Source organism: Heterodontus francisci, chromosome 15 (genome assembly GCF_036365525.1).
Source record: "Heterodontus francisci isolate sHetFra1 chromosome 15, sHetFra1.hap1, whole genome shotgun sequence".
In the NCBI taxonomy this organism is placed as follows: domain Eukaryota; kingdom Metazoa; phylum Chordata; class Chondrichthyes; order Heterodontiformes; family Heterodontidae; genus Heterodontus; species Heterodontus francisci.
In genome coordinates, this window is record NC_090385.1 from 19,791,311 (window position 1) to 19,815,573 (window position 24,263).

General features: G+C 44.8%; 1 protein-coding gene across 3 annotated transcripts in view; it reads left to right on the forward strand.

Annotated features, from left to right (window-relative positions):
• Positions 1-24,263, forward strand: part of ophn1 (oligophrenin 1) — a 211,343-nt gene that overhangs the window by 127,394 nt on the left and 59,686 nt on the right. For all 3 annotated transcript variants that reach the window (XM_068047210.1, XM_068047211.1, XM_068047212.1), the window contains exons 12-19: positions 6,517-6,550; positions 6,673-6,735; positions 8,271-8,345; positions 10,066-10,150; positions 13,761-13,819; positions 15,650-15,755; positions 19,797-19,956; positions 23,504-23,654. In XM_068047210.1, the coding sequence (XP_067903311.1) occupies positions 6,517-6,550; positions 6,673-6,735; positions 8,271-8,345; positions 10,066-10,150; positions 13,761-13,819; positions 15,650-15,755; positions 19,797-19,956; positions 23,504-23,654 (733 nt within the window). The remainder of the gene's footprint in view (positions 1-6,516; positions 6,551-6,672; positions 6,736-8,270; positions 8,346-10,065; positions 10,151-13,760; positions 13,820-15,649; positions 15,756-19,796; positions 19,957-23,503; positions 23,655-24,263) is intronic.

Sequence of the window (24,263 nt, forward strand, 5' to 3'; positions counted from 1 at the left end):
TGGTAAGTCGTCCCCCGCAACAGTATCCAAAACGGTATACCTGTTGTTGAGGGAAACGGCCACAGGGGATCCCTGCACTGCCTGCTGGTTCCCTCTCCTTCCCCTGACGGTAACCCATCTACCTACTTCTTTTACCTGAGGTGTGACTACCTCCCCATAACTCCTCTCAATAACCCCCTCCGCCTCCCGAATGATCCGAAGTTCATCCAGCTCCAGTTCCCTAACGCGGTTCTCGAGGAGCTGGAGTTGGGTGCACTTCCCGCAGATGCAGTCAGCAGGGACACTCTTGGCGACCCTTACCTCCCACATTCTGCAGGAGGAACATACAACTGCCTTAACCTCCATTCCCACTATTCCAAATTCCCAACAAATCTACTGAAAAACCCCCAAAAAAGGTCAAAACTTGTTAGCTTAGCAATCCGACGGACAGAACTTTTAGATGTCTGTGAACTGTTGGTTGTCAGTTAGCTTCACTGTGCTTTGTTGGTCCTTTTGGTTGTTTCCTTCCGGTTCATTGTTCAAAATAAAACCTTGTTTAGAAGGAGGCCTTTCAGCCCATCAAGCCAGCTCGGCCGCTGAACGTGATCATGACCGATGGGTCTCTCGACTCCATCTATCCCCCTTGGTTCCGTTATCTGTAACAAAAATCAATTGGTCTCTGGTTTCGAAATTTTTAATTGGCCTATCATCAGCATTCCTGTGATTTTTCTTTTTTAAACCTTCACTTTTGGATTCAAATTTTCCCCTTGGTTTTTTAGGCTAAAAATAAAAGACGCAATTTTTTAAAAAAATGGTGTTAAAATGGTCAATTAAAGATCCTTTCATGTACAGTACATTGGCACATTGTTCTGCAGCTAAATTTAAGTGTGTCTTTCTCATACTTGGTATCCATGTGAGGATGTGGGTCACATTAAAAACCTGAAGTAGACAGGCAGGCGCAGGCCAGATTTTTGGCTGTCTCAACTGGGCATTCCATGCCAGTGCTTTCTGCTGGCAGTGTTGCAGTCAGTGCCACATTCCCTAAACATAGGCGCCGCACTGCACTAAAACTTATTAGCAAAGTCGGAGTGACTGACAGACAGAAGTGAAACCGTAGACTGATACAGCAAGGAGGAGGCCATTCGGTCCATTGTACCTGTGTTGTTCTCTTGAAAGGGTTATCCAATTAGTCCCAGCCCCCTGCTCTCTCCCCCCAGAGCCCTGCAATTTCCACCCCCCACTGATTCCGTTCATTTAAAAGGGCAACTGCCTAGCTTCCAGCATCCAAACAGAAAGCAGGAGCTCCGACCATTGCCAGAGGGAAGCTGAGCTCATGTCTTATCAAACTCCATCATGGCGGGGGTGGGGGGGACCTTCTCTGATACTCTACAAAAGCCACCTAGTACAGTAGATCACTCCTCGACTTCGCTGTTCGGCACCCCAACAGTGGGGTTGCCAAAGCTGCAGCCTCTGTGTGTCAAATGCACCCTGGGAGCCCTGGGTACCGGACTGACTGATTAAGCCCTATTCCTTCGCTGTTTAGCCTTGCATGAATTTTGTGGGTCAGATGGTTTGGAGGGGTCCATCGCAGCATTGCTCCTTTAGTGGTTAAATGTCGGCAACAGAAAGAAAGAATTTTCATTTTATATAGCGCCTTTCATGATTTCAGGATGTCCCAAAGTGCTTTGCAGCCTATGAAGTACTTTCTGAAGTGTGGTCACTGTTGTAATGTAGGAAATACAGCAGCCAATTTGTACAAAGCAGGAGCTCTCAGACAGTAATGTGGTAATGACCACATCATCTGTTGGTCTCTACAGCTTGAGGAGTGGGACTGTTCATTTAAACTTTATCTGTGGCCCATGGGCTACAAGTATGGGCCTTAAGTATCCACAAAGACATCAGCTATAGACAGCTCCTTCCCACAAGGTAGATGTTCAATGGAGCAAGCCGAATGTGTATTCATGTGGTTTAGTGATTAAATGCTCATCAGATACTGATTGGAGACTTTTCTGCATCTGCTGAATCCAAGTTACTAAAAGCAAAAGCTTCCTTTGATGCATAGTTTAAAACTTGCACCGTGTGAAAACAGCGTAGACTACACTACCTTTAAAAAAAAAACAAGTGCTTTTCTGCAACATCTATTTAATGTGGCAATTTCAGTTATGAAGATAGATTGGAGAAGTTAGGACTGTTCCCTTGGAGAAGTGAAGGCTGAGAGTAGATTTGATCGAGGTATTCAAATTCATGAGGGGTTTGGACAGAGTAGGTAGGGAGAAACTGTTGCCACTGGTGAAAGGATCACGGATGAGAGGGTACAGATTTCAAGTAATTGGCAAATGAAGCAAAAGCGACATGAGGGAAAAAAGTTTCACGGTGAGTGGTTAAGGTCTGGAATGTGCTGCCTGAGAGTGTGGTGGAGGCAGGTTCAATCGAGGCATTCAAAAGGAAATTAGACTGTTGTCTGAAAAGGAAGAATGTGCAGGGTTACGGGGAGAAGGCAGGGGTATGGTATTGGGCAAATTGCTCACTCAGAGAGTCTGTGCAGACACAGTGGGCCGAATGGCCCCCTTCTACGCTATAACAATTTGTGATTTTCTGTGAAAACCAACACAAATATTACTGTACTTTCCCTGACAACTAGAGGGAGTTTTTAAGCACAACTTGCAAAGGGACCCGACAGAAACAGTGATATTTCCAGTACCAGAATGCATTGAGAAGAGTCAGGGGATCTTTCTACTGAGCACGGTATAAGAACCCGTTCATGTAACTGAGCCTCTCCCACTTGCATTTTTCGGTCATACCTGATTGTAATTATTTTCTCTATACTAATTTTCTGCATGACCTGGAGAAGCTCAACTGAGAGGGAATAAACTGCTGTGAAAACTTGGTAATTGCTGCCACCTGCTGTGTATTATAGGCCACTGCAATTCTGTGCCAAACCAGATGCTTAAAGCTGTTTTTTCAATGAATTTATCAACAGCATATCAAATTGCTTTTGCTGGGAATCTATTCCTGATATCTGCTTTTGTGGGAAGAAATGGAATCTTCTAATGTTGTCTGAAGCTGGTTACTTTTGAAATTGTGCTCATGGTCTCTGACCCACTCATGCCACTATCATTGATACATCTGTGTTTAAAATTCTTAAAAAGAAAGGAATTCAATACGTAGTCCAATTCTTTTTTTTGTTGCTTTGCCAGTGAAAGCTGATTGTCTGGAGGCAAGTTCCAACCTACTTTTTCTTTTTCTTCTTGCCCCTGCTCTCCGATCACTAACACCCCAATCCAGCTTGATCATGAGTTGGTTTACAAAGAAGCTAAGAGAACTGGACCTGATTAGTGTAACCAGCTGTGCAGAGCTAGAATGTGCTTACAGCCAGTGTTGCCTGTGTTATATAATCATAAATGTCAGTCAAAACATTCCCAAACACACTCTCTCCCCTCTCCGAATAGTATAGGAGGGGAAGAAAGGTATTCGTTCCACAAACTCCCACGCATTTCCTCCAAGGGATCATGGCAGAGCTCAGGTGGAAAACATCTGGGTGTTCAAACCCCAACATCTGTAAACATGCATGTTCCAGCAGGCGTCACTGAACAGCCATCCAGAGCAGGAACCTTGTTGTATATTTTCCAGGACGTTCTCCAAATGTTTTATAGCCAATCTTTTGCAGTGCAGTTACTGTTGTAATGTGGGAAACACAGCGGCCAATTTACGCACCGCACGATCCCACAAAGAAAAATGTGACGGTGATCAGATTGTTGGTTGAGGGGTGAATATTGGCCAGGACACCAGGGAGAACTCCCCCGCTCTTTCGAGATGATGGGATCTATTGCATCCACCGGAGAGGGCAGATTGGACCTTGGTTTAACATCTCATCTGAAAGATGGCACCTCTGAGAGTGCAGCAGATCTTCAGTACTGCACTGGAGTGTCATCCTACATTATGTGCTCAAGGCTCTGGATGAGGACTTGAACCCACAACCTTCTGACTTGGAGGTGAATGTGTTACCCACTGAGCCATGGCTGACATCTTGGCTTTGCTTAAGCCAAAATCACCTAAGTCAGGCCAAACCTGGGACTTTCCTCATATGTATCATTCAGTATCAAATCATGGAGCATTGTTTTTCATCCATTGAACCAGTCAGGGTAGAATTACTCTCCTTCCATTCTCTAGCTGCTCATTTGTTCCATCTTCCTGCTGCTCCTCCTCCTCTCTTCATTCAGTGGCAACAATATCTGCAGTGCAGGACTCCAGTTTTTTGGTCAGAACTAATGACTCCTGACCTTTTTAAGTACAGCTATTTGCACCCAGCATGGGAGCATTCTGTTGTGTGATGTTCATTCACGTTTTACCTTCATGGCTTACAGAAAACACGATTCAAAATATACTTTTGGTGCAGATCCCTGATCTGGTCACTGGCTAATTTTTGTCAAACTTCCCACTTAACACAAGGTCACTGGGGACACAAACCGAGGTGGATTTTTATCTCTCGTTGTACAATTTCCATTCCTAGAATTACTTTATTTCTTATCTTGACCGTGGCATATTTTATCTTTGGAAATATTTCCTCTGTTCCCCATGGATTTTATTCTTTATAAAAGTTAGGAGTTTAAGGCATAGATTGTTAGCTAGTATTTTTCTTCCAAATGGGACAACGAAAAGCTATTTTTCTGTGTCTGCCCTTTACTTTTCCTCTCTTTTTGTGCTCTGTCTGCCTCCTGCCTCTTTCTGCCTCTTTCTGTCCCTTGCTGTCTCTCTCACTGTATGTCAGAGAAAAGAGAAAAGGACTTGCATCTATCTCTCCCCTCCGTTTATCGCCTCATCCAAGCTACATGAGCAGAAGGAATAGTTGTGAAGGGTTGGTGCTGTAATAATATTCAGTAATGTACTGGAGTGAGCCAAGAGGTTTAATCAAAAATACCTCTTCACAATCCAATATTAACAGCCCATCAAAAACCTTGAGTAGGTCTCATTACACCATCCTGGCTGGACCCTGAACTCCGCTGGAAACGCATTGCATCTGGATTAAGCTCCAAAAAAAAAATCTAAGAGAAAGCATGCGAGTGTGCTGGTTACAGAACCATGATTGATTCCCAGAATGTGTCTCTAATGTGGAATGTTGGCCACTGGACCTCGTACTTTTTTTTTTCTTTTTTAAAAAAAAAAGAAAAATTCTACTTTGTATAATCAGGATGGGGCGACACAGAAGGATCCCTTCCGCAGACGAGGGAAATGGTATGGCCCCTGGCAACACTCCCTAATGGAAGAGTTGGAACATCTGAGTGAATAGTTTGCATCCTGTCCCATAGGGAGTTTTTCTGCGAGACTGGAAAACGACCGTGGCCAGTTTTCTGGCTACAAACTATTTTATTGGTAGGCTTTATCCACAACTATCTCCTCCTCCTCCTCTGCCTCCTCCTCCTCCGCCTCTCCCCCTCCTCCAAACACAAACCGAACTAGTGAACTGGTCTGAAGTGTTTCCATCGTGCCTCTGATTGGTCCATTTGACGACAGATTCTGGTTTGACTCTTGCTACTCACAGTTTGACGTTGTGATTACAAGTTTCATAAAGCGAAGTCTGTAATGGCCTTGATCGACTCAGTTGTGGTTAATTTTCCATGTTGGTCAATAAAGAGCGATAGAGCAGTACTAGGCTGGAATGTTGATTCATTATAACTGTGTGGTTTGTTTTACATTTCAATGATTGGTTTAACATTTTCAGACACAGCAGTTGGTGTATATAACTGTTTGTATTATAACATGAATGCAAGTGTTAGTTTGACTGAGTGGCAACATTCCAAGACTGGGTACGGTATGTTGAAGTGTAGGTAGGTATTTGAATGAGGTATTAAGTCAAAGAACTGCCTGCCTATTCAGGTAGATGCAAAAGAACCCACATCACTTTGAAGACAGAGGTGAGTTGTCCAGGTCGTGGCACATATTCCTCCCTCAACTAGTACTACCAAAAGCAGATTAACTGGCCACTTCACTTCTTGCATTTTGTGGGACCTTGCTGTGTGCAAATTGGCTGTTTAAACATTGGTTATGAAGTGCTTTAAAACATCTGGTGGATATAAGAGGCATTGTATCACTACAAGTTCTTTTGTTGGTTTGATCACTTCTAGAAAATGTTGTTTGATGCTAGTTATATCTATCTGTTGACAATGGCTGCTTTATTGTCTTTAGATTCAGCACCACCACCCATTCAATAGTGAAACGTCTCTGCACCATCAAGGTCCAGATTCGAGGGGCTAAATGGCCTCCTCCTGTTCCAATGTAGCAGCTTTGAACTCGGTCACTGGTGAGTTAGTTGCTCACAGCCGGATTGGTGATTGTGGTGTTGAGAATGATCTTGGTGCTGTTGGATTAGGGAAGCCAGATATCCAGTTCATCATAGTTATTCAGTAAACCCAACTTGAAAAGACGTCCAGTGCTGACCACCTCCTCCCTAAGAGGAAACTGAAAATTTAGACATTAATGTGTTGAGGGGTAATCTTTCCTGAATTAACCAGCTATTGTTCCTCTGCTTCTGAATTCCAGATCTACATCACTCCGAATGCAAAACCAGAGCAAAGTATGTATATAATGTTTCATTTCTCTGTTTGCTTTGGCTGGCCACTTTGAAATTCTGTACTTTAGATTGAATCGTGAGTCTATAACCTGAATCTCACTAGTTTTAATGCTTTTCTTGTACAGTGCAACTGAATGAACTTGGCTTAAAGTTTGTAAAGAGATGCATCAATGCTGTGGAATCCAAAGGTGGGAAAATGATCTTTCTGTTCCCATTATTTAATCCAATAGAATTTTGAGCCAGTATTATAATTTCAACGGAGCCCATTGAGAGAAGATTTACTCCGTGTCCCTCCCACTGTCACTCACTGGGAGCGGATTTACTCCGTGTCCCTCCCACTGTCACTCACTGGGAGCGGATTTACTCCGTGTCCCTCCCACTGTCACTCACTGGGAGCGGATTTACTCCGTGTCCCTGCCACTGTCACTCACTGGGAGCGGATTTACTCCGTGTCCCTGCCACTGTCACTCACTGGGAGCGGAATTACTCCGTGTCCCTGCCACTGTCACTCACTGGGAGCGGATTTACTCCGTGTCCCTCCCACTGTCACTCACTGGGAGCGGATTTACTCCGTGTCCCTGCCACTGTCACTCACTGGGAGCGGATTTACTCCGTGTCCCTGCCACTGTCACTCACTGGGAGCGGATTTACTCCGTGTCCCTGCCACTGTCACTCACTGGGAGCGGATTTACTCCGTGTCCCTGCCACTGTCACTCACTGGGAGCGGATTTACTCCGTGTCCCTGCCACTGTCACTCACTGGGAGCGGATTTACTCCGTGTCCCTGCCACTGTCACTCACTGGGAGCGGATTTACTCCGTGTCCCTCCCACTGTCACTCACTGGGAGCGGAATTACTCCGTGTCCCTGCCACTGTAACTCACTGGGAGCGGATTTACTGTGCTGCTGGTACAGGCTGCCCCCCTCTAACCCACTGCATCACCCAGTTCTCCACTGGAAGCGCTTGAATTATACTTTGCTCCCAGTGCAGTGGGATCCACTGAGAACATGCCCCTCCCGTACTGCCCTGTACCACTCCATGGCCTCCCCTCGAATCCCAAGCAACGCGTGGCAGAGTGACTGATGTGATCGGCTCATTGGGCTGAATCCTTCCTCCAGGAAGGAGGTCCTGCCACCCCCGGGACTGAGCCCACACGGGCAGATGGCGGGATTGTGGAGGCCATTTTACTGGCCATGGCCAATTAAGAGGCCGCTGCCAGGACTGCTGACCAATTGAAGACGGCAGCCTGCCTGTCAGAACTACTTGGCCCAAACAGAGCAGCCTCGGCAGCGCCATTTAGCGGTCACCCAACGTGACGGGGGCTGTGCTGATGGCTGGTAAAGTCCCAGAGTCGTTGTAAAATGGCCATTAATTGGCTAGTTAATTGAATTTATGGTCTGCCCGCTTCTACGTTGCCACTTCTGGGAATATCATGTGGCTGCGGGAAGTTGCAGGCATCCCCCCCCCCCCCCCACAAACAGTCTACTTCCACTACTATTTTACGAGCTGGTAAAATTCAGCCCAATAATCCTCCATCTCCCCCTCACTCGAGAAAATGGGAGTGGCGAGAGGTGGCCCAGGCTGTTTTACAGAACAAGTTTACTTTTTGTGTTGATGAATAAAATGATCTTGTGTGAGGAATCAGTGGAAAAGAAAAGCTACAAGTTTTTCATATTCAGCCCGTTTTAATAAAATATTGAATTTGGATTTGTTTATCTTTGCAGGCATCAATACAGAAGGTGTTTACAGAACTGTTGGCAGCAACCTCCAAGTACAGAAACTTCTAACTCAGTATTTTGGTGAGAGTGCAACTCAACAAGGAAGTTACTGGTATTTCCTCCTCTGACCCTTACTCACCAGTGTTGCACCTCCTGTTATGGGGAGTCTGTGGATGAAGAGGAACTGGACTGGTTTGGGTAGCATAAGCTTATCTTACACTCCGGTGTCAAGAACTGGCCCAATGTGCAGCTTTATGGGATGTCATCTACAAACTCCTGTCTCTGAGCTCATTCCTCACCCCCCCCACCCCCTTTAACAGAGGAAAGTAACCACAGCAGACAGACCAAGGCACGAGCAGCTGCTCTTTTGTGCACTGGACACGTGCTACTTCCTGACTCTGTCACTCCTGGTCAATCGTGTTGCTTTGGTTAGAAACTCCAAAGTGTTCATTTTCCCCGATTTGAGCAACATGATGGATTGGAGAAACCCGAGGCGACTGGTGATCTTTACTGTTAACGTCTTCCAGCGTTTGCAGACTGGTCGTTGGCAGGAATTGGAGAGTTACTCCAAAACAAATTTTAATGTTAATTCCTTCCAGTTCCTTTCCCTTTTCTCTTTCTTCACTTCTTGATGATATGGTCACTTTGCCTTATCTCTTTTTTTAAAAAAAAAAAATGGTGTGGGAGCTGGGTCTGAAAATTTGCAAGTAAAACATTATGAAGAAGGGCTGAACTAGAGACAGGAATTCAATGTTGCACTGAAAGCAGTTATGTTGGATTATATATTGAAAGAAGTTGCAATCCAACAATTTACATTTATATTACACCATTAACATCCTAAGGTGCTTCGCTGGAGCATTATCAGACAGAATTTCACACCAAAGCAGATATTAAAACAGGTGACTTAGTCACAGAGGTAAGTTTTAAGAAGGAAAGAGAGGCAGAGAGGTTTAGGGAGGGAATTCCAGAGCTCAGGGCCTAGGCAAGTGAAGGCACAGCCACCAGTAGTGGAGAGATAAAAATCCACATTACTATGTGTTGAGATAGATTTAATTGTTCTATGTTCATTTAAAAAAAAATCATAGAATTTCCACACCAGCCCACAACCTACACATAATAGCATAATTTTTCCAGCCGTTTGAGTAGATTCAGCAGTCAGCTTGTTTAATCACTGCAGAGCAAATACAGTATCAGGTACGTAGTTCAAGGTATAGAGTAGAATTCAGAGTAAGTCCTCCTGAACTGTACGGTGCACTGGTCAGACCACACCTTGAGTATTTTATGCAGTTGTGGTCACTGAGACAAGGGAAGACATTCAGTCCCCCACGATCCTACCCCATCACAGTTTTCCCCTTAAAAGACCCGCTGACGCTGACCATTTGGACTCTTGTGAGGAATGTCTATTTGGGGTGAGGTCCAAGAGGATCATTGGCACCTTCAGGACCAGATGGCAGAAAATTGGGAACGGGAGTAAAAACTTCGATGTAAAGGTACAAGAAAGAAAAATCGCATGGTCAAAGTTTAAGCCCAGCCTTCACCAGCCAATGTTGCAGGATTTAGGATTTTTTAAAATTACAGGCCATTCTAAGTACACTGGGAAGCTCTTCCAATAAGAGACATACCTTCTTAATAAGTGAAGCACTGAACTTTTCCCTGCTTGTCCTTCCTCCACTCCAGAAACTACGGGTGTTGTACAAACCGAGGAGAACAGCTAGGTTCTCATGAGCTTAATAAACCATCCTTACTGACTGACCTTTACAGTGATTGTAGTTTTTCCATTTCTTTTCTTCTTCTTCCTTAGATCTAACTCATCCTGGTGATATTGACCTCCAGAGCACTGAGTGGGATATAAAAACAATCACAAGCGCACTGAAGCACTACCTCAGGTAGGAGACCTTACACGTCACTTAGTGCAGGATGATGCTATCTGTACTGCCCCCCCCACTATCTACCACACCTCTGAGAAGTGATACATTTGTTCAATTTTGTCAATAGTTAAAGGTTGCCAACGTGTTGTGTCTTAGAATCTTACAATACATTCAGCCCATCTTGCCTGTGTTGGCTTTTAGAAAGAGCGATCCAATTTATCTCACTCTTTCCCCATAGCCCTGCAACCTTTTCCTTTTTCAAGTATGTAATTTCCTTTTTTAAAATTATTATTGAATCTGCTTCCACCACCTTTTTCTGGCAGTGCATTCCAGATCATCATAACTTGCTACACCTTTTTAAAAAAAAAACTGCTCAGCCAAGTAGCTTGAAAGGCAGTTGTTTTTTTTAAAAAAGAGGGTACTGCCTTCAAAATGGCTTCTGTCATTGGAAATTAGCTATATTTCTCTGCCTTGCCTGACCTATATTTGTTTTAAGAAAGACAGTCGAGCTGGTTTTTTTTTACCAACAGAGGTGAGTTTAGAAAGGAATGACCTAACTGGTAGAAACATACAACCTGTATTACTGGCATGCAGTGGCAACTATTTAGGACAGCCTTTGTTTAGACAGGTCTCAACTGCTCCCTCAGCTGTTCTCTGCAAGCCTGTGCCCATGTGATGATATAGCTTCTAGTCCAGGGTGGTAATAAAAACCAGAAATGCTGGAAATACTCAGCAGGTCTGGCAGCATCAGCGGAGAGAGAAGCAGAGTTAACGTTTCAGAAGTTCTGATGAAAGGTCACTGACCTGAAACGTTAACCCGGCTTCTCTCTGCACAGATGCTGCCAGACCTGCTGAGTATTTCCAGCATTTCTTGTTTTTATTTCAGATTTCCGACATTTACAGAATTTTGCTTTTATTCCAATGTAGTAGTAGTAGTTGTCTTGGTCTTGCAGAGTGGGTTCTCAGTGGGGGGAAACACTGTAGATTAAAAAGAATGAGAAGCGTAAGTTTTGGCTGTTGGCATTCTGCTTAGGTTTGATTTTTATGTAGCCACAATGGATATGAGATAAGGCCCAAACATTTGTCGATGGGCTGACCCACAAGACTCTGAAAATAGCTGCAGCTGGGATTAAAATGTTACTAAACTACGAGTCTATTCTCTCTTCGAAAAGGCACCGGACTTTAGGAAGGATGACAGAGGGTGCAGAGGAAATTTACTCGAATGCTACCAGGTTTGAGGGATTTCAGTTACGTGGCAAGATTAGCGAAGCTGCGACTGCTCTTTTTAAAGCAGAGAAAGTTAAGAGGAGAATTGATAAAGGCTCTCAAAATTAATGAGGGATTTTGATAAGAGTAGATGGGAAGAAAATGTTTTCGTTGATATGTGGATCAGTAACCAGGGGAAACAGGTTTAGGGTGACTGGCAGACTAACCAGAGGTGACATGAGGAACTTGTTTATGTAGTGAGTTGTTATGATCTGGAATGCACTGCCTAAAGTGTGATGAAGCAGAATCATTAGTAATTCTCTCAAGAGAATTGGATAAATATATGAATAGGAAGAACAACACAGGGCTATGGGGGAAAGAGCAATGGAGTGGGATTAATTGGACAGCTGTTTGAAAGGGCTGGCACAGGCATGATGGACTGAATGGCCTCTTTCTGTGCTGCTTTATTCTATAAGTCAGTGAATAAAGCCTATTGAAAGGAACTTAAACTGTAAGTTGTCTGTTTTAGCTCTGCAGACCTGGTTCAAATCTACAGAATTATTGAAGCTAACTTGGACAACTAACTGCATTTTTTTTTTACTGTCGCAAAATTCTTCTGTGAATATACCTGTCTGGTATAAAAGGGACTGGTACCAACCATCCTCTGAAGTGACATGAGTGTGTAGAAAATCCTACTTAGAAATTCAGAGACAAAAATTGGTCTATTGTTCATGGAGGCCACACTGAGTCAAGGTTCCCTTGATTGGATATACACCAGAGGCTCTGAGTGCCCCTTTTCAGACATGAGTGCTCACAAACCTATTCATTTTCGTTTCAGAAAGAACTGTTCTAAGTTCTCCCAATAAGTTAAAATTGATTCCCGTACCACAGTCCTTTAGGGCTATTGTTTCCAGTTTTGTTTTAATCCTTGGGTCCAGGAAAATTGCATGCTCGTTTTCCCACACTGACACTGAAAGCAGACCCAACACTAATACTACTGTAGTTAAAAGAAGACATTTAATTGTAGAAGGCTGAAATAAACACTTCAAGCAATTTTAGCTTTTTTTCAACAAATAAAAGTAAAACAAGTTCTGCCCCTTCCCTCGCCATGAACTGCTCTCATCTCGCCTCACCTTGGCTCGCCTCATGCCTCTCTTCAGCTCACCTTGTCTGTGAGACCTACCTCATCTCTTGACCCCATTCCCACTAGACTGTGGACTACCCAATCTCCCTTCCTAGTCCCCAAAACTAACTGACTTTGTAAATGGTTCCCTTACCTCAGGTACAGGCCCCCTCCCTTTCAAAACTTCTGTCATAAACCTCCCACTAAATCCCTCTGCCCTTGCAAGCTATCATCCCATCTCCAATTTCTCATTTTTACCAAAGTCTTTGAACATTTTGTCACTTCCTAAATTCTCTTCTAGCGAGTATCTGTAAAATGTAGCTCATCCAAAGCTCTGCTGCTCATAACCTATCCTGCACCAATACCCAATCAGCCATCATTCCTGTGAACGGTAGCCAGTGCCGGTACTGCAGAGGCCTCAGACCCGCTTGGGTAAGGAGACCTATTGAGTCTTGGGAAAGGGTGCTTGCTGATGGGGTGGGATGTCTTCGGAGCCATTTTTTAGGCTTTCACAATTTTTGCCCCTCTGTTCTGACCCTTCCCTTCATTATCTGCACCAAACACTGGTGCTCTCCTTAACCTGTCCAAATCTGCAATTTACACAAATGTGTTGACCATGAAAAATTAGGTGCAAACAACATTTGTACATTTTAAGCTTGTTTAAAACCTGCCACCAGCTACATCCCTGTCAGAAAACTGGAGTTTCCTGAACAATGATGTGAGGAACATTTGCTTTGTGTTTTGAAGGAAAATCTAGGACCGCTTATGAGGTCCAGCTATCCGATATTTTAAGTATCCAAGCCCAGTGCCATGTACTAGACTGACTTCCCATCAACTGCTTAATCCCCATCTTCATTTGGGAACCTTTGGCAAAAAGGCAAACCCACTCTGAGACTAACTCCCTCTCTAGGAACATTCCCGTGCATGGGCATAATTCCTGACCTGGCATATTTGCAATGCCATATTTACAGATCCAGTATCACACCGGAAATGCAAACCTATTTTCTGTGCATGCAGAATGTCTGTATAATAACTTGTAAATGCAGAGACAGTGCAACCTCCTGTTTACTTAAACTCAAACTCGTGCCAGTGTTTTTTTTTGACATTTTTGATTGTGTGTTTAGTACAAATGACACACACCTAATTGCTCTTCCCACGCCACCATTTAACCTGTCTTACAGGCAAGCATGAGGGTAAAGTTTGGATTTTTTCATGAGCACTGCTAATCTTTCTGTTTTCGACAAATCTAAGACTTTGTGTGTTAAATAATGAAAGAAACCTGCTCTCTGCTCAATACAGGAATCTTGAAGAGCCAGTGATGACTTACAAGCTACATAGAGAACTCGTTGCTGCATCCAGTAAGTGCATTAGATTCTGTTCTTGCCCACAGCTGAAGGTCTCTCACTCCTGGCTCAGCTGGTAAATGGGGGGGCATGGGAGCATAGGGTTGGATTTTCTGCTGGAGGTGGGGCTCCTGGCACCAGGCAGAAAAGGCAGGGGGAAGCCAAACCAACCAAAGAGTATTCCTCCACTCCTTTTAATTCAAAGTTTGGGAGGATGGGGATCCCGCCTCCGAGAGCCAATCAGAGGGCCGGCAGCTCAGCAGTATTGGCAACGCCACCAGGAGTAGTGGCCACTGCCGGTACTGCAGAGGCCTTGGACCAGGCCCAGTGGTGGAACTCCAGACCAGAGATAGGTGAGGCGGGGTTGCCGGAGCCAGTCCGGAAGGCCCCGGCAAGCTGGGTGGGGGTTGGTCGTTCAGTCCCGGGGAGGGGGCACCCGCCGTTAAGTTGTTGCCGGTGGGCGTTCTCTGTGGGCCGCGTATTGCCCACAGCAAAGGGACCCCCACCCCCAAACCCACAGGGAGGATGCCTCGCTGCATGGTCGAGGACCCCCCACCACTAGTAAGATCTCAGCAGCAGCGGGAAGAGGCCCTTAATTGGTCATTAATAGGCCACTTCAGGGCCTCATTTGGCTTCTGGTTCTTGGCCTAACTTGCCCCCAGGAAGATCGCTGGCCGACGGGGAGGCGACAGGCCGTCCCCTGCCTCTGATCCCACCTCGGGGTTGAGGGGGTGGGGTGGTGTGCCTGTAAATTCCAGGCCATGATATTTGTTGCTGGATTAACAATCCAGAGACATGAGTTCAAATTCCATCAGGGCAGCTAGGGAATTTAACTTCAAATGATTAAAAAAAATATGAAATAAAAAGTTCAGACCAGTAATGGTGATCATAAGCTCCAAGATTGTTATTAAAGCCCATCTGGGTCACTAATGCCTTTTAGGGACCTAAATCTGCTCTCCTTACCCGTTTTGCCTATATGCAATTCCAAACCCACAGCAATGAGGTTGACTCATAACTGCTGTTCTGAAGTGGCCGAGCAAGTCACTTAATTTACCTTCAAGGTGAACCACCTTCTCGAGAGCAATTAGGGATGGGCAACAAATGCTGGCCTTGCCAGTGACATCCACATCCAATGAATAAAAATAAATTGTCACCCAGTGTAGGTCTGAGTCTCGCAGGTAAGAAAATTCTTGGTTTGACTTCAAAGCTGTGCTGAGTTAGCTCATACACAAAGATGCTTTATCATTGGCTTCAGCAATCCTATTAGAAATAGGGTGGGGAAAATTTTCCAGGTTTTCTCCTGCTGATTAATATTCAGTGACCAGTACTGGACGTGTGCGTGGGTGTCAGTTGAGGATGGAAACAGGCTCAGTTATGACGGGATGCCATGGTTGGGTAAGCCCACTGGCACACCCATAGTGAGGATCTGTAGCATGGCCATTGTGGTAGGGTACTGAAGGATTTCTTTTACCCAAGCAACCAAAAAAAAATCCATGCCTTCATGAGAAGGGGAAAGGAGATGAGTGGGGTGGGAAAGGAAAGTGAGAAAGAAGAACAACTGACTGCGTAACTATCAGGATGAAGGCAGAGGAAAAGTAACAAATGCCACATATTTAGCCTTTGATAGAATGTTCTAACGAAGACAGTTAACGTTGACGGAATGGGTGTAATTTCATTAGGAAGCGCCCCATTTTTCCTCCAATAGGAAATTTCACTTGCAATATATTATGGATCTGGAGGTGTAAATACTAGACCAGGTTTGAGGATATTGAAGTTGGAAATGAACAGATTGCATGTCTATTTACATAATTACCCTGATGTGACAAAGTGTTCACTATGTTGCAGAATCTGACAACCTGGATTACAGGCTTGGTGCCATTCACTCCTTGGTGTATAAGCTACCTGAGAAAAATCGGGAAATGCTGGAATTTATAATTAAACATCTAGTGAAGTAAGTATCACAGGAACGAATTGATCAGAAGCTCTGTATAAACATCGTGATTTCTGAATGGTCCATGCTTTTGGGGTTGGGGAGATATGGGGATGCTTTTGTGGTGAAAATACTTGCATAGATTGTACAGCACAGATGAGAGCCGTTTGGCTCATTTTAGTCTGCTTCCTTCCTCCTGGTTTTATTTGTATTTAGCCCTCCAGTTGTTACTCGATCTGTCCTGAAGCACTGGTATTCTGTCCACAGAAATTCCCAGCCCAGTGGTACATTACCCCAGGTTGGGCATTTTCATACATTGGCTAAGACGGTGGTTATTCAGCAGTTGGGAAGGGGCCATCAAACCCATTCCAGTCCATATGTGCACTTGACTTATACCATTCTCTCACTAGCTCAGGGTGTTAAAGTTGAGTGCACCACCCATTGCCTGAGCTCAAGTTAGACTGGAGTTTATAGCTGGGACATTCCTGGTCTGTCGGGCTCAGTTGCACACTAGCCAGTGTATTTGCCATCTGAGCTAGACAGACTGCTCCCCGTTTTCCCATACCTGTTTCTTTCTGGCTTTTGTCTTCACTTTTTTTTGCCTTCTGAGTCTTGCCATGCCTCAGTTGCCCTTATCTGCAAGATCAGGCTGGAGATCTGCTCCTTGTCCTCCCCTGGTGCCGCTGTGTAGTTGGCCACAGTGATCAAGAGTGACAGGTGCGCGGTGGTTAAATTGTCCCCTGTTCCAAAGCACAACTTAAATTATAACTTGAAGGGAGAAGAGGAACTTACAAGCACAGGTGTTCAGTATTGCTCTGCTGTGCCACCTCCTGGTCCCATTTCTAGCTTATAGTACTTGGCATTCTTGTAGAGGGCAGAGCTTTGGCTTGTAACTCACTGGTGCTGATAATTTCTGGAAAAAATTGACTTCATCTGGTTCTTCTTTATTGCAAACTTCATGTCCAAGGAGGAAGTAGACATGGCCATTTTGCAGCAATATCATTTGTGGATAATTATTCCAGTGTCGCTATGCTTAATAATTCTCCCGACTCTCACTTTCTATACAATTTTTGTATTTTATTCATTTCATTTTGGGGATGTCGATGTTGCTCATCTCCAGCTGCTGATGCAACTGAAATAAAAACTGTTCTGATGAAAGGTCATTAACCTGAAATGTTAACTTTGTTTCTCTCTCTTCAGCCTGACCTGCTGAGTTTTTCCAGCACTTTCTGTTTTTATTTGACTTCCAGCATCTGCAGTATTTTGCTTTTATGTTGATCTTAGTTGCTTGTTAGGTCGCTTCAGGGGTCAGCCATGTTGGTGTGGGACTGGAGTCACACATAGGCCAGACCAGGCAAGGATGGCAGGTTTCTTTCATAGAAACATAGAAAATAGGAGCAGGAGTAGGCCATTCGGCCCTTCATTATGATCATGGCTGATCATCCAACTCAGTAACCTGTTCCCGCTTTCCCCCCATATCCTTTGATCCCTTTCACCCCAAGAGCTATATCTAACTCCTTCTTGAAAACATACAATGTTTTGGCCTCAACTGCTTTCTGTGGTAGCGAATTCCACAGGCTCACCACTCTCTGGGTGAAGAAATTTCTCCTCATCTCAGTCCTGAAAGGTTTACCCCGTATCCTTAGACTTCAACACCTGGCTCTGGACTCCCCCACCATCAGGAACATCCTTCCTGCATCTACCCTGTCAATTCCTGTTAGAATTTTATAGGTTTCTATGATCCCCCTCACTCTTCTGAACTCGAGCAAATATAATCCTAACCGACTCAATCTCTCCTCATACGTCAGTCCCGCCATCCCAGGAATCAGTCTGGTAAACCTTCGCTGCACTCCCTCTATAGCAAGAACATCCTTCCTCAGATAAAGAGACCAGAACTGCACACCATATTCCAGGTGTGGCCTCACCAAGGCCCTGTATAATTGCAGCAACACATCCCTACTCCTGTACTCTGATCCTCTCGCTATGAAGGCCAACGTACCATTTGCCTTTTTTTACCCCCTGTTGCACCCGCATGCTTTCCTTCAGCGACTGGCGTACGCGAACACCCAGGTCTCGTTACATATTCCCCTCTCTCAATATATAGCCGTTCAGATAATCTGCCTACCTGTTCTTGCTACCAAAGTGGATAACCTCACATTTATCCACATTATACTGCATCTGCCATGCATTTGGCCACTCACTTAACTTGTCCAAATCACCCTGAAGCTTCTCTGCATCCTCCTCGCAGCTCACCCTCCCACCCAGTTTTGTGTCATCTGCAAATTTGCAGATATTACATTTAGTTCCGTCATCTAAATCATTAATATATATTGTGAATAGCTGGGGACCTAGCACCGATCCCTGCGGTACCCCACTAGTCACTGCCTGCCATTTGGAAAAAGACCCATTTATCCCTACTCTTTGTTTCCTGTCTACCAACCAATTTTCTATCCATCACAATACACTACCCCTAATCCCATGCGCTTTAATTTTACATGCTAATCTCTTATGTGGGACTTTATCGAAAGCCTTCTGAAAGTCCAAATAAACCACATCCACTGGCTCCCCCTCATCAACTCTACTAGTTACATCCTTGAAGATTTCTAGTAGATTTGTCAAGCATGATTTCCCTTTCGTAAATCCATGCTGACTCTGTCCAATTCTACCACTGTTCTCCAAGTGCTCTACTATAAAATCTTTGATAATGGACTCTAGAATTTTCCCCACAACTGACGTCAGGCTGACTGGTCTATAATTCCCTGCTTCCTCTCTACCTCTCTTTTTAAATAGTGGAATTACATTGACTACTCTCCAATCTGTAGGAACTGTTCCAGAGTCGATAGAATCTTGAAAGATGACCACCAATGCATCCACTATTTCTAGGGCCACTTCCTTAAGTACTCTGGGCTGTAGATTATCAGGCCCTGGGGATTTATCGGCCTACAATCCCATCACTTTCCCCAACACCATTTCTCTACTAATACTGAATTCCTTCAGTTCCTCCCTCTCACTAAGCCCTGTGTTCCCCAACATTTCTGGTATGATATTTGTGTCCTCCTTTGTGAAGACAGAACCAAAGTATGTATTTAGTTGGTCAGCCATTTCTTTGTTCCCAATAATAAATTCCCCTGCTTCTGACTGTAAGGTACCTACATTTGTCTTCACCAATCTTCCTCTCTTCACATGCCTATAGAAACTTCTACAGTCAGTTTTTATGTTCCCCGCAAGCTTACTCTCGTACTCTATTTTCCCCTTCTTGATCAATCCTTTGGTCCTCCTTTGCTGAATTCTAAACTGCTCCCAATCCTCAAGTCTGTTGTTTTTTTTTCTGGCGAATTTGTATGCCTCTTCCTTGGATCTAATGCTATCTCTAATTTCCCTTGTAAGCCATGGTTTGGCTACCTTTCCCGTTTTACTTTTGCATCAGACAGGAATAAACAATTGTTGCAGTTCACTCATGCGCTCTTTAAATTTTTGCCATTGCCTATCCACCTTTAAGTAACATTTCCCAATCCATCATAGCCAACTCGCGCCTCATACCTTCGTAGTTTCCTTTACTAAGATTCAGGACCCTAGTCTCAGAATCAACTACGTCACTCTCCATCTTGATGAAGAATTCTATCATATTATGGTCGCTCATCCCCAAGGGGTCTCGCACCACTAGTTTGTCAATTATTCCTCTTTCATAACACAATACCCAATCTAGGATGGCCTGTTCTCTAGGTGCTTCCTCAATGTATTTCTCTAAAGGATATTCGAGAAGTAGTTGGGATTTTATGGCAATCCAGTGACTCCGTGGTCACTCTTACTGATACCAGCTTTTTATTTCGCATTTGAAAAAATATTCAAGTTTGCAAACTGCCATGGTGGGATTTGAACTCATGATTATTAGCCTATGCCTCTGGATTAACTTGTCCAGTAGCATAACCAGTACATGATCAAACCTTGTGCAGCCAACTTGAATTCTTCTGGCACTGTGCTTGATGACTTGAATGGAATGTGTCCTCTTCTACGTTGATGAAAGTGGGTGTATTTATCTTGTGCCATTCTGTATTTGTGCAGTGTTTGTAGCCACAATAAGGAGAACTTGATGACAGCTTTCAACATGGGGGTGATATTTGGACCAACATTAATGAGAGCACAAGAAGATACAGTTGCCGCCATGATCAACATCAAGTTTCAGAACATTGTCGTGGAAATCTTGATCGAGCATTACGAAAGGGTAAAGTCAAATCTGCTCCATTAAGGGAACCTTTCATTTGGCACCAGAATTGAAAAGACTGCATGGAAATTCACCACTGTTTACTGTGGTGTTCATGCAGGCTAGGAATTCTGGAAACCTGATTCCAAAATAGTAATTATAGTTTTTTTTATTCCTTCGTGGGATGTGGGTGTCGCTGGCCAGGCCAGCATTTATTGCCCATCCCTAACTGCCCTTGAGAAGGTGGTGGTGAGCTGCCTTCTCGAACTGCTGCAGTCCATATGGGGTAGGTACACCCACAGTGCTGTTAGGAAGGGAGTTCCAGGATTTTGACCCAGCGGCAGTGAAGGAACGGCGATATAGTTCCAAATCAGGATGGTGTGTGGCTTGGAGGGGAACGTGCAGGTGGTGGTGTTCCCATGTAACTGCTGCCCTTGTCCTTCTAGGTGGTAGAGGTCGCGGGTTTGGAAAGTGCTGTCTAAGGAGCGTTGGTGCGTTGCTGCAGTGCATCTTGTAGATGGTACACTCTGCTGCACTGCGCGTCGGCGGTGGAGGGAGTGAATGTTTGTAGATGGGGGGCCAATCAAGCGGTTGCGTCATCCTGGATGGTGTCGAGTTTCTTGAGTGTTGTTAGAGCTGCACCCATCCAGGCAAGTGGAGAGTATTCCATCACACTTGTAGATGGTGGACAGGCTTTGGGGAGTCAGGAAGTGAGTAGCCATGGTATTTATATGGCTACTCCAGTTCAGTTTCTGGTCAATGGTAACCCCTAGTTGGTAGTGGGGGATTCAGCAATTGTAATGCCATTGAATGTCATGGGGAGATGGTTAGATAGTAAGGCTGCGTTTGCTGACAATGCAGCCACTAGGTGGCACAGTACAGGCAAATTCAACCTCAGCCGTTGAAACGTCACTGTCTGCGTCGTTTCAGGCAGCTGTCTGTAATAAAGATGGTGTTGATCGATTTGTCACAAAAAATGAATTAAACACAAACCCCCTCAATGGTTGCGATCGTTTGCTCCATCCCACCCCTAACAGTACCGCACTCCCTCCTGCCATTGCATTTCTCTTCTTGCTCCCCACCCCGCCAATGTCTCCCCTCAGCCACTGGCTCCCCTGCTGCCTTCCCTTGGCCAGTCGATCCTCGCCTTGTCATTGCCTCCTCTCAACCACTCGCTCTTCGCATCGCCGCTGCCTCCCCTCGGACGTTTGCTCTCCACCTCGGCGCTGCCTCCCCTCGGACGTTTGCTCTTCACCTCGGCGCTGCCTTCCCTTGGCGGCTCGCTCCCTGAGTCGCCCCGTGACGCCTCGGCCGTTCTCACCACCCTCGGCAGTTCATTCCCCGCTGCTTCTCCGGGCGGCGATGTGGGGAGCGATCGGGCCAGTGGGGGAAGCAGTGAGTGGGTGGCTGAAGCGGTTAGGCCCGGTGCGATCGTGTGAGGGGGAAAGCGGTGAGGCTGGGAGCAAGCGGCAAGGCCCAGAGGGAGCAACTGAGTGCAGCGGGGTGTGGGTAGGGGTTAGCAGTTAGGCAGGAAGTGAGGTGGGGGGGGGGTGGAGCATGGTGGCGGCGATTGCGGTCATTGAGGGGTGAGGAAACGCTCGGACGTCGTTACGTCTGACGTCATTGCGCAGTGATGTCAGTGCGCACGTGCAGATTCATACTGGCAAGCTGGCAGATATTTGGACGCACTGATGACGTCGGCAATCACTCTACGCATGCTCTGCATTGTCAGGAAACACTCCGCTATAGTAATGTTGGGGATTGCTCAGCCATTTAAATAGTTACAGTAAGAAAATATTTTTTGCCATGTATTCTCCAAATGTATTAACCAAATGAATAATAATACTGCTAATTGTAGCATTATAGATAAACTGCTAATAACAATTAATACTAAGCCACAGAGTCCCCAAGGTTCAACATTTAACCACTGGCCTTTACTGTGTTGGCTGACCCGATGCTTGGGCAGTAATTATTGGGCACAGGTTCACTTGGGTTAGGAAGGAGAGAAAAGCAGTCTAGGTTTCAATTCTTGATTAATTACCCTACTGCAAAATGTTTGTGTGTATGGGGAGGGGGCATTTGGGGGGAGGTGGTGGACGAGAGAAAGGGAGGCAGCATGTAGTCAAATATCTTGATTGATGTTTGTTAGCCTTGTATTTATGTTCTCTAGTTCTGCACTTGCACTCAAGGGTAATAAGATCTACATGACCCATTGTTCTCCAAAATATGAAATGGCTCGTTTTTAAGATTTTTTTCCATGCACTGCATTAACACCAGTTGTTATACAGGGCAGGTTGGGAACCTACAAGAAATTCAGTTGTACACCTTTGCTGATCCTGTTCTACAACCGGAAGCTGACAGAATGACTTTCATTCATATAGCGCTCTCCACAATCTCGACATCTCAAAGTTCTTTACAGCCAATGAAATACTTTTGAAGTCTAGTCACTGTTATAGAAAACGTTGCAACCAGTTTGCACAGAGCAAGAATAAGGACCCATTGATATAATAGCTACTTTTAGTGATGTTGATTGAGGGATAAAATATTGGCCCGGACACTCCCCAAATGTTCAAATAGTGCTGTGGGATCTCCCACATCCAACTGTGAGGACAAATGGGACCTTTGGTTTTAACACTTCTTCCAAAAGATGGCACCTTAGCCAGTGCAGCACTCCGTCAGTGTTTTACTAGAGTGTCAGACTAGATTATGTGCTCCAGTCTTTGCTATGGTACTTGAAGCCACAACCTTCTGATTTGGGTGAGTGGAACCTCTGCAGGGTGGCATGTTCTTTTTCTTCATTCGATTTAATAGTTTTTCTCTTGCCATACATGTAATAAAATGCACAGCCAGAACATGGCACATCTGCCACACAACATGAAAAGAACATGAACTCACCATATAACAACATGGTGTCAACCCACATCCTAAGATGTTACAGCACTGGAGCTCCACTCTGCTTCTCTTCTATCAAGACTTCTTTTCAAAAAGCCTGCTATAACATCAGGGCCCCTTATTAAAGATCAAACTGCTACAAAGAACTGCTGTGATCTTTAAATAAATACATTTAAATAGAAATATAGTGAACAGTGAGTCCTGATTATCCTATTGATTTGGATGAACTGGCCTGGTTGAGTTACTGAACCTGATGGCATGAGGGAGCTGGATTAGCACACTGCATAACTGAAACTTGTGTTCATGATTTGTACACGTTCCGCTCCCTCTTGCTGTGTGGCTCATTAATTTCTCCAGTCAGCATCCTGTGCCAATGATTACACTGCTGCTGATGATCCAGCACCCTCACGCTATCAATCTTAGCATCTCCTCCCAGTCCTCTGGTAAGCATCTGCACCTGGAATTTCCATGGCGCTGCCGTAATGTCCCATCATGTTCCGGCGAAAATTTGTCCCGCTAACGTTACGGCCAGGGATTGTGGAAAGCCCATGGAAATTCTACTCTTCAGACATTTTAAATGAAAGCCGTTGAAGGGATAAGCAGGAGGAAAAATTGTTGATCAGAATTTTTGGAAGGGATTCTGGAAATATGTCTCTATTTTGTTCCAATTTTCCAGATATTTCAGTTCCCACCGGAGGAGAATGCTGCTGCTCCTCCAATCCCGCCTCCCAGAGCCGCACCGAGGAAACGGCAGCCAATCACAATCTCCAAACGTCCTGCCCGGCCTCGGCTTAACCTCAACTCTTCCTGTTCTCAGGATGTGGAAGGTCAGTATCTGTTTCATTGCTCACAGACAGTCTGTTTAAAGCAACACAATGCTGCGAAGCTGACATATATGCATGTTGTGGTGTGACTGCCAATTTTATGTATATCGCACCACAAAGGTTTGATTGTTTGTTTGTTTGTTTGTTGTCGGAGAGGGCGAGAGAAGGAAGAAGCTGGTTCTGTTAACTGGCATGCACAGTCACGTGCCGCTTAAAATCCATCCGTCTGTTATTATGGAGGAAATTTTTCCCCCTTTCCCGCCTCGAGCTGACCGAAGACCTCATTTTTTTAAAAAGGTGTTTTAACTCCTGAGTGCTTTAATTGTCAGGAACGAATACATGACAGGTTTTCTCGTAAGTTTTAAAAAAAAAGATAAATGTTTATTGTTCAACACCCACTCTCACACATACAGATACACACTCAAGGCAAGATTGCAATTACAAAAGTAGCATGCATTTAGGTCTTACGATTTCAAGAGTTCTCTGTTACACTTGCTTTTCCCCAGGGTGAAGACTTGAAACGATGCAGGCCTGTAATCTTTTTTTTTTGTCCATTTGAAGAAAAGCTCTGGAGGTTTAGGAGGATGGATTCACTGTTTTATATTCACAGTA